Raw genomic sequence first — 14,133 nt, 5'->3', positions numbered from 1 at the left:
AGAACAACAGAGTATATTGATCCACCGATGGTTCGATGCATTACCGCAGCCAACGTAACCGGACGCCTCCAAAGCAGTCCGACGCGCCCGGCGTCGTGCGACGCTCGCGCACGTGCCGATTACGTCGGACTATAAACGCGACTTTAGAGCCGCCCGAGCCCAGGTAATCTCACAGCGACGAGAAGATCCCGAGCTCAGGGAGCGGGAGGCCCAAGCAATCCGGCACTGTTACCTGTGGGTTATCCGTGACGAAGGTCAAGTACACGCAGGACAAGCTTCACTTACCCCCCTTTTCCAGTAGGGGAAGAGTTGGTTATTTATTTATTCTGCCTATCAATTAATACCGCGCCTAGCACGTTTACAGTGGGTTCAAGGTTCATAGGCAACGAGCAGACAAGCGGCAGTTGACGTACACATTTTCTTGGTACTTCATAGCCTTGCTCTCAATTTTTTTTTTCTTCTGGCGCCGTCAATTAAAGTATTAGAGCCGTGAGTAAACTAGCCTGGACCAAAATTTTGATCCCTTGGCTTCGTTATCTTTACGGAAAGGACTGGTGCCTGTCGCTCTTAAGACTTGAATTGTCACCGCTGCCACTACGGGTACGGGTAACAATTGGTCTATTGGCGCCGAATTCGAAAATCCTTTCGTTCATAAGTGCGGCTGAGCCACTGGCGCGTCGAAGTAGTAAATAATATATCGAGCATAACAGTTTTCTGCTATTGCTCGTAAAAAAGAAAAATCTCCGACAATTACGATACTCCCTAATTCAAAATTTGACGCAGCTCTATATGTGTTACCATTTCGCGATATACTGAAGCAAAGAATTGGAGAGGGACGTGTAGCAAAGTCGGCAAACGGCAATCAAGCGCGTCGGTTTTATGCATGACTCTTCGAAGGTTCCAGCGTAATCGCTGGTGCTGCGCAGATTCCAGAAAATATACTACACAATTACTTATGTAGCGGTCTCCAGAAAGTGCTACAACATCGACGACACTGACGTTCGCCGCAGGAACGGTAGCTTAAGAGCGGCGCTCTAAAACGTTTTATCGTGAGACCTCTTTTTTGAACACATATACGGTCTTTCCTGGCCAGATGTTCAGACGCCGACAGAAGGACCTTATGGTGAGCAGTCCGGGCCAGAGTACTAGCCCCAGGCGTGGCTTTCTTGTAGCGAGCTTCTACCTTTGGCCGAGCACCCAGCAGCCCGCCCTCTCGGAACTCAGCAAGAACCTAAGGTAAGTGGCCACGTTGGTAGCTCACAGTTGTCAGGTCAGATTTTCACAGGCAAGCTTGGGGATCAATTTCGCCGTTAATCAATTTAGCAAACTATGAAACTATGGAGCGTCAACTCCCTCTACGTAACAACAAGCATCACAGGAAATAGTCAGCAAGAGCTTAAGTTGAGCGTCTTTAAGGGCTTACGGCCACGATGGTGACTAAGTGTCGTCAGGTTTCGATTTCTTCGCCAAGCTTTGGCAAAGCATATTTCTTGCTAATGACGCTGTTAACACTTTTAGGAGACTTGAAAGCCATGACGCGTGCACTTATTCTTTGTAACTGCGATTGTCATAGGAAATTACGACGCGAACAGAAAGGAAGTGACTCTACACAAGAATGTACATAAAAGGCAGTCTACGCATAAACCAACAAACCCGTCAAGATGTCACACTAAGGTGATACTGATTTCCTGCCGCTGTACTGATCGCATGGTGTATTTTCGTTTGCAAGGTCGAATGTAGGATTTAAGGGTCGCGAATATTCCAGCTGGAACTTATTTTTCCCTTTGCTTGAACTTTCAAACTTTTGCGTTAGTTAACGTAAGCTGCTGTGTTACTCACCACAGATGCGTTTACTCTTATCTTTTTAAAATTCAGATTAGAAGTCTAGAGCATCGATTGTTGTCTTGAGAAATTGGGTCCATTTTCGTAAATGCTTGTCACTCTTGCCATCACCTAAACCGTACTTCATGGTCGTTCGGTACTTCTGGAATTCGGGATGCAGGCCGACATGCACGTGCGAAAACTAGGCTTTCATATAGGCCCTGTATTTAAACGGGCTAGTTCCGCATCGGGACAACATAAGCTCCACTTCCAGTGCTACGGAGATTATCATAACCGACCATCACTATGTTTATCATACACACTTAGGTTAATGCTTTTAGGCCTTTCAATAACTTAAGGTGTCGATCGGTTGGCTATGTTTAATGCCACGCCGTACAACTTGCACCCATTATATTCATATTTATCTGGTTATATTCATTTTATATACGCACTGCCTGTGCAGGTAGCGCTGTAAGAGATATGCGAAATTCGGCACGTTCGCTTCCTCAAGCGCCTCGTTAGGCCCTAGCAAGATCTTGAACCTCGGACAAGAATTCGGAATGAAAATTAAGGGCGCTGACTGGTACAATCACGCATCATTTGATGTCCTTCGCACTCCGTGATATCGAAGCTTATCGAGAAAATGTCGTCCGAAATGCTACTCACGGAATAGTACGGATAACGGCCGTCCCGTCATTTAGTTGTACTGCTTGAAGACAGCAGGCATTACTTACAACGACCAATTGCGATATTCATAACGTTTTTACCAGAACACCATCAATCAACTGTTTTTAGCTAGTGACTTTAGGTCATTCGTATCTCTATAGCGAATCCGATAAGTACATCAGGCGCACCCGTTTAGCACGAACCTTATTTGAAACTTACGCAGTTTTCAAATCCTATGCTCCTCAAGTCCGTGTCCGTTACATTGAGGACATAAGGTCATTTTCACCCTAAAAACTAAAGAAGCGCCTGCCTCATGCACAGGTAAACGAAACTATGAAGGAAAGGTAGTGTGTTCCGTGGTCCATGTTTTTACATGTACGCGTAGAGGTGTGCAGACTAGTTGGTGTAGCGTCGTCAAGGATGGAATAGAATCAGGCCCGTACATAAAGCAAGACAAGCAACACGAGCGGTGACTTGTACCTAACCCTACCTCACTGTTTCAAACATGCATGCGTGCGTACATGAGGACGTTTGAGAAAGCGAAAAGAAAAAATGAAAAGAACTGGGAGAAAGTTTTATGTGCGCTTGCGGGGCGGTTGGGCAAAGCGAGAGTTTGCCAGAGTATTTTTAGCTGTGAGTTGGCGATCGCGTTGCTTAGTATCGCTCGATGTCCTGTGTGTTGACCAAGTTTAGCCTTGAATGTGAAGGAGACATCGAAATTGGTGGTTAGGATTGCTACGAACCAAATGTGCCCCAATTAACGACGGTAATCAAAGCCTCGATTGTGGTGCGTACCACGAAGTGTTTATTTAGCGCAGGGATTCGCATTATTCTGTTTACTATGTAAGTGGACAGGGCTGCACGACGTGCCATGGGACATCCCTTTCCTGAATATTCTCATGGCACCTATCGATAATGAAACCAAGAAAAGCATGGGCGAAATTAGCTGTTATTTTAATCGATATACGGGAACTGTCAGAAAAAATGGAATCGATAATGAACCAAGAGAACACTAGCGGCTGGTGGGAAATGAAATCACATCTTCCGAATTAGCACGCGATGTCAGGGACATATGTACATCAAAAGTACGTTTCACATACGCCGCCATGGTCTTGAGCGGCGCCAGCTAACCCTCCCAAGATGTGATCTAGTACGCGAAAACGCCAAATAAAAGCGCACGCGAGGACAGCCGCCTCGGTATATCTCATCGGGAAATAATCTAACGCCTAACGCGAAAGATGCTGGTTGTTGAATGCGAGCTAGATGCAAAAGCCATGCGAAGTGTGAACTGTTAACAGTTGACGAGTTTTGCGGGTATAATAGTTGAGATTCTGCGCTCTCCTCGCACGTATCTGATGATGGTGGACAGCACAGAATCGTTTGAGTGCACTCGACGCGTTACATTGCTACAAAATTAATAATAATTATGGGGTTTTACGTGCCAAAACCACTTTCTGATTATGAGGCACGCCGTAGTGGAGGACTCCGGAAATTTCGACTACCTGGGGTTCTTTAACGTGCACCTAAATCTAAGTACACGGGTGTTTTCGCATTTCGCCCCCATCGAAATGCGGCCGCCGTGGCCGGGATTCGATCCCGCGACCTCGTGCTCAGCAGCCTAACACCATAGCCACTGAGTAACCACGGCGGGTCTACAAAATTGACCGACACCGATAATTTCAAACAGCCGCCGTTTACACTGCTGTAGGTCAGGCGGCCACCTATGAACGCTGATGCCACTGCCAGGTTGCCGCCTGTAGTTCAATCTCGCTACGAATACTGTATGGCTTGCGAAATCCCGCGCCAAAAAGCTTTGCTCGTGACACACCGCCGCGTTGAAACGTTAGGCGCTCTATGAAACGGATCCTTAAGTAATTTGTATGCAAAAGTATTGTGGCTTCACTAATTATTTGGTTACGTTCATGATACGTGGTGTCATAAATTGCCATGTGTCCTTCGCAACTCCACCTTAATCCACCTTGCTTTAGTTTATGCCAACCTCGATCCACCTTAATCCGGTTTGCTTTAATTTGTGCTAACATTAATCTACCTCAACCCACGTTCATCCACTTTACGCAAGCTTAATTGATTTTATTCCACCTTGCTCCAATTTGTAACAACCTTAGTACACATGAATCCACCTTGAACAATTTAGAACCAACCTTAATCCACCTCAGTGTAGATTAGCCCACCATAATCGCCTTTAATTCACCTTCACTCACTGTAGTTCACCTCAATTCACTTTACCTCACCTTAAGTCACCTTACTCTAACTTGTTCTAACTTTAATTCTGCGTTACTACTACGTCGTACAAGACGTTGATGACGTTCCTGATGAAGATTTTTAATACCACTCGTTCCTACAACACAGGCTTTTAGGCCTTATGGGACATATAATGCTTTCGCAACAAGATAGCTCTGTATTTGTTCTACTTTTCTAATATTGATATTGTTTATGCAGCTTAGTAGACAGAAAAGGGTGGCTATTGCATGTGCAATAATGACGCTTTTCGTATTTCGCCTTCTGACTCACGCTAGCTGACATAAAAGATAGATGAAGTGAGCGGAAAGTAGATTTATGACTATACCTGTATGTCATCTATAGCAACCGATAAAACCGTTCCAACATAAAGATAACAGATTTCCTAGAGAAAGTAATTAGCTTCGGAACGGTATCTTGCAGTTTTGAAGAGACGTGTTTTGAATTATATGAGCACTTTTAGGGATTTCATCTCCATTTCCGGCTTTATCATTTGATGGCACCAAAAACGACGTGCCTGTTGTTAGGGAAAACTGAAAAAAAAATTATGGTGACGTATCACTTCGCGAACGCGGCTGGCGCGCAAGCGTATGAGTGGTACAGCGCACACCACGCTATCGATCCTCCGTACTCCTAGACGCTTACACTGTCCGCATCGCAGATTACTCAAGATAGGGCTCGCGGGGCCGCGCCATACGCAACAGCCGCCAGAGAAGAAGGCCCTATTAGAAACATTCGCTTGCCATCTAAATTACTTAGCATGGTGTCAGCGCACACACACAAACATGGACACTTCACACTCGATGACCGCCGACACTCCTGTCGAAACGCCATCGTGAGGAACCGTGGCAGCAGTAGCGAGCGAAGTGACCTTCGTGCTTTCTATGGCTTCAACGAAAACTGAGCGGTGAGAACACAGCGCACGCAAAGCTACGAGCCGTCGGCCCACCTAGACTGGGTCCCCAAAGCAGATGCACAACCGCGCCGTGGGAAAGTATGCTGGTACCACTGGCATGGTAGTACCGATCACTACCACATGGTTGCACGGCAGTAAGGGGAGCGTTCTCGCGTTCTTCCATCGTGACAGCTAGCGCTTTGAGACGCTCTTTTTGGGACGCTGCACCTGCGGTCGCACTATCTGCGACCAGAGGCGGTGGCAGGCGCTGCACAAGGTTCCGAAGGCGTTGCTTGAGTAAGTAGCGCTCGAAGTACAGGTTGGTTGCCGCGTACGGGTAAGGCACCGTGGTGAGAGGTAGCTGCCTCCATAACAAAGCGCAACAATGTGCCGCAAATAACCACCCCCGAGTGCATGTTTAACGTATTCTTGAATAGTAATCGGGGTTGCTTCTCCATAAATTTTTCGTTATCTGTAAATAAATAGATAATAAAAAGTAGTAGTAGTAGTATAAGACTTTTATTCAGCCAAAAATTACAGGCCGAGCATATCGACCGCCTGGGCGGCCAGTCGACGCTGTTCTTCTTCACCTTCAGCGCCAAGCCAGTCGAGCCAGGTGGTGATGGAAAGCGAAGGGGGAGGGTAGGAACTTGATTGCTGAGCAGTCGGACAGTAGAATAGGCAATGGGATAGGTCTGCATAAGTAGAGGGGCAGTTGGGACAGAGGGGTCGGAGCGATAGCGATAGAGAAAGAGGCGGGAAGGGGTAACGAGTGCATTCATTTGGATGTGCCGCAGAAGGCGAGCCTCCGGCACAGTGAGTGATGGATGAGGGGGAGGGTAGAGGCGCTTGTCGAGACGGAGCTGGAGGTAAACTTCCTTGATAGTGCGGCGCAGGGAGAGTCCCCCAGAATCCTGCGAGGGCCCCTGCCAGGGGATCAACGGTGCCCGGTTAAAAACATCACGGGCGAGCTGATGGGCCAGCTCATTGCCGTCAATCCCCGAATGCCCAGGGACCCAGCGGAGGAAAACGGTGGAAGGTTGCAGTGCGGAGACCGCTCGTTCGACCTCTTGTTGGAGTGAATGGGGTAGGGTGCGGTTCTGTATGTGGCGAATGACGGCTTGGGAGTCGGTGTATATCGTGTACTCTGGGAGCGAGGGCAGGGAGGGAAATGATTGTAGGGCATGTACAATGGCAAGGACCTCGAGAGAGAGTGCATCCGGAGAGTGTAGGTACGGCCCACTCGTGTGAGTTTCAGGTGCTGGGAGGTGGGGATGGTAGATAGCGTAGCCACAGGAACCTCGAGGGGCTATGAAAGAGGCATCCGTGTAGGCTACTCCCTGGGTAGTAAAGAGGGGGGAATGATGCTGCGCGGCCGCGTGACGACGGCCGGCATGCAGGACAGGGGACATATTAGACGGGAGGGGGAGAATGCGAAGATTGGGCGCCGGGGTGGATTTTGGAGAGGTAAAGGGATAATAAAAATACATAAAATAAAATAGCAGACATTTCAGCAGCGCAATTTCAGACTTAACATTGTCACACTTTTTGTTCAAAGTGTTATGTGAAGGACTATGAAGGACGCTTAATGATTTTTATCCTCAAATTTCTGCATTCTAGTTGTCCGCAGTGCTAATTAAATGTGCAGACGAAATTTGTGGACAAACTGGAGCCAGCGCGGAGGCCCAGGCGCCTTCCTCTTTCGTTTTCTTCGCGGCTTGCCAAACGTCTCAGACAAGATACTAAAGATATGATTCATCCGCTCGCTAGGCTATCTGATCTGCCGCTGGTGTCAGAGGTAATGGAAAACCATTAAGCTTTTTAAACACTTTTACATTCCATCAGATTGTCGATCAGACAAACACCACCGATTTCACGAGCTGGCCAGTTACGTTCGCACGTAAAATATTTACGCCCTTTAGGGCTCATTTTGTCCCACAACAATAATCGTCATTTGTCTTGCCCTCATTTCCTTTCTTGAACACTGCGACCCCGGTACTTCCAAGTCACGAACGGCTTGCGCGTTAATCAGCGTGACACAGCATTCGCGATAGAAAAGTAGCGAGTGCTTAGTTTTCAAGAAAGGAAACGCAAGCAAAGCAGATGACGAATATCGTTGTCGGTAAAGATAAGCCCTAAGGATGCGAACTTTTTTAAGAGCGCCGCCTGGAAATGAGAAAGTCGTATTCCAGGGTTGACGTACTCAAGATTTACCTAAGCCACACAGCCGTACCGGCAGTGACCGTGGAAGAGAGCAAATATTCTTGTGTTTATAAAGGATCTACTCATTGTTTTAGAGCACAGCTCTCAAGCGCTCTTTCCTGCTTAGAGAATTGGCGTACCTCGGCGGCGTCGGCGTAACGCAGCGAAGGAGCAGAGTGAGAAATGAAAGAGCGAGCGCGGAGGGGCTCAGCCAACACTATAGTGAACTATAGCCAACACCCTCTAGGAGGTGTTGGCTCAACTAGGGTAAAAAAAAGTAGCGACACTCCTTTTACGCCTTCACTCTTCCTGGTTTCTCCTCTCTTTCACGCTCCCTCCTCGACCGTGGCGCCGCCTACACTGTTCGAGCCTAGCAACGGCGCCAACATGCGCTCCTCGCCACTCATTGGACGCTTCTCGAGCAAAAATGGCGCTGATGCACGGCGCGAGGGTCCACGTGATGCGATTAGACCAATAGCGACGCGGCGTCGGCCTCGGCCAGAGCGCGCGCGGAGGAGGCGGCATTCTTCAAAGGGTGCCACTACTTTACGCAGTTTAAAGGAATTTATCCCCGCCGAGGTCTCCCGAGGTCTGTCCACGCTGCCAGCGTGTGTGACGGGGATTACTGCTCACTGCAAGGCGCGAAGGCGAGCGGCTACGAGTAAGGATCGACGTGACGATCCCTTCTGTTTTGTCGCCGCTGACGTTAGTGCCACTATTTCTCCGCGCCGAAGGGCCGTTTTCGTCGGTGGAACGAAAGCATGAGAAGTGCAGTACCGCGCAAGAGGGACGGTTCGACGACGATGGTTAAGGATATGGTGCCAGAGTAGCACGCGTCTTCTGTATGGAAACAACATACTGCATGGGCGGAGGTCTGCCTGCGGCGACTGCTGTGAATTGCGCCCACGCGTCACCCAAGCGCTGCCTCTCGCTATCTCCCGATTTGTGAAGCAGTCGCACCACACTTGGCTCCATTTGCAATGTGCCGCGCTACACAGATTGCCCGCGCCAGCTACGCTACCTCACAGCGTTCTCTTGCTAACAATATTTCGCAGTTTCGCCCGAAAAGCAAAGCACCGACTGCGATAGTAAATTAGTGGATAGCTGTACAAAGTAAGGACAGTAGTTATAGGGGCTGTATAAAATTGTAAACATTGGCTTAGTAACTAAATTAGCAATGATAGAATGTATAAGCGTGACTGAACGAGGACGCAAGCAGAAACGGACAAACAGAGACAGCTCTGTCTTTGTGTGTTTGCTTCTTTCTACGTCCTTGTTTATTCGCGCTTACACATTCTATCATGGATTAAAACCAAGTAGCCCGCCAACGTCTTTCAACTAAATTAACCAGCGGGGTGTCACGCGCGCACAGGTAAACATGAACACATCTTGCTCGACGAGTGCGGAAACTCGTCGAAATTCTGGAGTGAGGAATCGCAGCAGCAGCAAGCGAATTGATCTTCATGCATCTTTCGCTTCAACGGGAATGAAACGTTGACAGCACAGCACATACGATGCTACCGCCACAACGCGCACTCAGGAAACATCGCAGATCGCTTTGAAGAAGAGGCCCGCGCGGGCCAGCACTCTGGCCACGTCGCAGATCACTTTCAATACACACGAGCGCCGGCAACGCGAACTATACTTCGGCACGCCGTCTCCTTAACTTCGGGACACATAACACACTAGAGCTGCTAGAGACACATTGGGTCAGCCATCGCCAGCGCCTCCTACTCACCCCTACTGGCCGCCATCTTCTCACACGGCTAGGGTACTCTGACCCACCCCTTGAGACTGAAACCTAAGTATTCACTAAGTATGCACTAAGTATTCATTCATTGCCACGTAATATGCACCCCGAGCATGACAAAGAACGACGCAAATCCCGTGTTCGACACCTTGGCCGAATGCTTGTAAACATCCCGGAAACACATACTTTATACATGGACACATCACGCACTCAAACGGTCTAGCCTTTGGTAGTTTGGATGGCACCGAATCCCTGAAAGACTCGGCTGCAATGCGCGGAACAAATGCCGTTTACGGAGAAATTATCGGCGTTGCTCTTGCGATTTGATACGCCATCCGTGTACCTGAGGAAGTGAATATTGACGGACTCACAACAAGCATGCAGGGCGTTCCCATCGGGACATAGCATATCAGGAGCGGCACACCAAATTCTCACAGACCCCGCAAAATGCAAGAACCACACCTCGCCGCATCCACTTACTCTGGACCCCTGGTCATACCTCGCTGCCGGGTAACAAACGCGCACATGCGGTTGTCCGAGAAATTTCCCCCCGGCGGCTCGGCATGGTGAGGCTACTAGTTCGGGTGGGGGGATCCCTTGCTCCGTTACAAACACCGTCATTAAACAACGTTCGTCGCACTCACGGCGGACGTTCTTCTCGCCGTCCTTCTCGCAAGAGAAAGCAATGGAATTGCGCCAGTTACAAACCGCAAATTTCCCAAATCTTGTATCTCAATCAATTCTACCCTCAGTATTATGCAGACCATTTCCCAGGCTGTGGTAGCTCACCCACTATCTTTCAAGTCACGATTGAGTGCACTGCAAACATCTTTCCTCCCTTTAACCCCTACGCAACAAAGAGCTGTGGAAGGATGTCCTCAGCGATGGACCTCCCGAGGTCCTACGAACTATGATACAACTGGCTCTAAACACGTCGAAATCTTCTTACCCTGGACTGAGGGTTCCTCCCACGTTCTTCTTTCCGTTCAATTATTAATAATGAAGATGTTTTTTACTCTCTCGCCAGCAACGCGTCCCTATGAAGCCCGCCAAAGGCTTGTCCTACGGTGTCCGCAATTCGCATGGCCAACGCCCTAAAAGACGCCGCGGTTGTCTCCACTCTGTACGGAGCGGCCAGTGAGGAGGACATCGAGGCACCCCAGCAGCCGCCGCAGAAGAACGCCTCTCCTCCCTCGCTTGACCCCCCTGCCTCGCGCGCGACAGGAGAGGCCTCGCATCCGGGCCGCGTTCCTCGCTTGCGCACGCGAGATTGAACCACGTTAACCGGCTCACCATCTCACGGTTTCACTCATACTGGGACTCATGGCGACGCCAACGGCAGCAATGCGCCCGGAAGGTTAATTTAATTGCTATCACAATAATAAACTCTCAATGATGGCAAGCAAAATCAAATGTGGCACTTTCCATGATTTCTTGACTAAGAGTGGGATATGGGCAACGACGTTTACTATATATCCATCCTAGTTTCTATGCCGAGAGTTCACGTAAATGACTACAACATCTAGGGCTTTTATATCACAGACATATAAAACGATATATATTTGAGCCACACTAGAACGGGTTCTGCTGCTTTCAACACTTGGGTGGTATGAACATGATTTTGGCTAGTGCTCTTATCTTATATTGTCTACACTGTCTGAGGTGCGTGACCATAGTACTAGCGGTGAAGGATTCCACATTCGACATAGCCGTCCTAAAATGTGTCCTTTTACTGGGATAGCAGTGCTACGTAAACTCGAGGTAGGTTCCCTTCATTGGTGTCGCCATCGCCGCGCTGTGCCGCTATTGATCACGCATGCACTAATCATGCGGTAACCTTAGGTTTTGACAGACGCGAGGGATGGGTTCCCTAGCGTCAAAGGTGACGAAGCCAAGTAGACGCGTGGTCACACACCCCTAAATCGCCTCCGCAAAGGAAACCAGACCTGCCTTCCGCTTCTGGCATTGACGTTGTGTGCACACACCCTAGCTTCGCTGCTGAGTGACCGTGTGCATCCAACACCATACGTGGAGCGTATAATGGAACGCAAGGCAATTCTAAGCTGCACACACAGTCGGGTTCTTTTCGGTATGATCTCGTGTACCATCGAGGTTCGACGCCTCCAACATAGATGGCGGCACTTCTCATTACGCAAACGGATTGAGACGCCTGGTAACAACCTGGGAGGCGTTTCTGCTGCGCTGAACCTTGGTGCAGTTTTGAGGGATTCCCCCAGAAAGCGGTAACGCACAACTTTTTTACTGCGGAGCTGTAGATGTCTGCCTTTCAATACATTTTGGTATAAAGGTTATGAACAGGGATAAGGTACCTCAGAAAGGCAGGCCAACGTTTCGATAGGAGTACCTAGCTTCGTCAAAGGCGGCCTCGTCATCCTCGGCATGTTAGTTTTAAAGGGTTAGTACAGTGACACTACCCGATTCTCATCAACAACCAGAAAGTACTACTACTACTGCTACTACTACTACTACGACTACTATACCCCTTTTTTTTCTCCTTTTCTTTCTCTTCTTTTCTGCCCGCCTTCCCGCTCTCCCGCTCTTGTCCCCTTGTCTTAGGAACCACGCTAGCAGACGTCAGGTGACAGCGCTCATTACCTCTGAAATCTTTTCCTTTACAACCAGCCGCCACCGACAACAACGACACGTAACGTCACTGTAGTAACCCTTTAAAATTAACATGCCGAGGATGACGAGGCCGCCTTTGACGAAGATAGGCTCTCCTATCGAAACGTTGGCTCGTCTTTCTGAGGTACCTTATCCCCGTTCATAACCTTTATACCACAGTGTGCTATTCCATCTGTCAGCCCCTCCTTAATTTTGGATTTCCATACATTTTGCAATGTCCTTGCCTCAAAACTTTCGTGCCCTCTACGAGGAGGCAAAGCAAGCCAGTAAAGCATGTGCTGACATCTGGCCTAGCAAGAGGAAAGCTAAGAAACCACCGAATACACATTTTATGCAATAATTATTAGAAGGTACTTAGGCCCTAGTACCCTCCGGAGCTGCAATCGGGGCGGTTCAGCCAGCATGGAAATTATGTTAAGTGCATGGATTGACCTAAACTTTGCCCTTCTGGCCTTAAACTTCTCTTCAACTTTGTCAATTTATCATTTTAAACAAGGCACTGCGTAATAAATAATGAAATAAACATTATTAAAATCATATGCCAAAAGGATTCGAACACAGGACCTCTAGAAGCCCCACATTGGAACAAGAACGCTACGGACGCATCCATCGACAAGCGGCATAGAACGCCCTCATGATTTTTTTTTTTTCGCGGGAAAACAACCGTCTTGAGATGCTTGTTGCGTTTAATTTGGGACACCCGTCAGATTGAGCCCCTGTTCGCCGACGTCAAGCAGGCTCCACGGTTGGTTGACTGTGCGTAGTGTGTGCGTCACTGCACACGTCACGCCATCGCCATCTGGCAAATTAAAGGTGTGGACTAGTGCGAGCGTCATTGGGCACGTGACGGCACAGCTAATGGGGGGAGGTTGCGCCACGTCATGCGTGTATAAAATAAGCGTGTAGCTGCATGAACGCAGACCACAGCTTACGCGGGCAAGGAACGCGCAAAACGTCATTTCAAAAAAAAAATTATTCGGCTTTACTTGCCAAAAGCACGATCTGATTATGAGGCACGCCGTAGTGGGGTACTCCGGAAATGTGGACCACCTGTGTTTCATTAACGTGCACCTACACTCTAAAACAAAATTACGTCCTTTGAGTCGTATCTTGCCACACAATAAATGTCATCTGTCTTGTCCGCATTTCCTTTCTTTAACGCTGGGAGCCCGGTACTCTCCAGTAACGAACGACATGCGCGTTATCAGCATGACATAGCATTCCCGACAGGAAAGTAGCGAGCGCCGAGTTTACAAGAAAGGAAACGCAAGTAAGGCAGATGACGAGTATTGTTGTGGGATAAATATACGCCCCAAAGGGTGCAACCGTTTTAAGAGTGTGTACGCTCTAAAGAAGGTTTACACCGTTAGGAGCGTCATGCTTCGATGGACGAAAGTGGCAGCGGAAGCGACGAATCCGACTTCCACGATAGGCCGCCGTCCCCGCCACAAGTAATTGCTGTCTGCCGACTGTCGGCGACAGCGTTTTTCAGCTTCGTGTCGGCGCCTCTTTCACACTTTGCCGACGCCGACAATCTGCCGACGGTCGGCGGAGAGCGCGGCGTCGGTACAGTGTGACAGAAGCGGCGACGCGAAGGTGAAAAACGCACTCATTTACGGCAGAACTCGCCGATGACATCCTGTATCACAGGGAGATAACAAAACTGTGTAGTTGCAAACACGTGCTCTATGCTCGCGCTCATGTGCGCCGTCATGCGTGTGGGACGACGCTAGCACCGTTCGTTAGCGGGGACATTCTTTACTTCGTAATGCGCATTGAATACAGCGCAAATGTCTAAGAATATACTAACTGCAATTTTAAGCGGTAATTATTCTGTACCTAATGCTAGTCGACTTGCGTACAGTCATCTCTTGACTACGGTTCGAAGTATCAA

General features: G+C 48.7%; 1 protein-coding gene across 5 annotated transcripts in view; it reads left to right on the top strand.

Annotated features, from left to right (window-relative positions):
- The window catches only part of LOC135919498 (uncharacterized), an 83,292-nt gene that overhangs the window by 48,852 nt on the left and 20,307 nt on the right, over positions 1-14,133 (top strand). For all 5 annotated transcript variants that reach the window (XM_070533824.1, XM_065453369.2, XM_065453367.2 and 2 more), the window contains one exon: positions 1,094-1,236. In XM_070533824.1, coding sequence (XP_070389925.1) covers positions 1,094-1,236 — 143 coding nt within the window. The remainder of the gene's footprint in view (positions 1-1,093; positions 1,237-14,133) is intronic.

This window comes from Dermacentor albipictus, chromosome 2 (genome assembly GCF_038994185.2).
Source record: "Dermacentor albipictus isolate Rhodes 1998 colony chromosome 2, USDA_Dalb.pri_finalv2, whole genome shotgun sequence".
Lineage (NCBI taxonomy): Eukaryota > Metazoa > Arthropoda > Arachnida > Ixodida > Ixodidae > Dermacentor > Dermacentor albipictus.
This window is presented reverse-complemented; position numbering and strand designations above follow the sequence as displayed.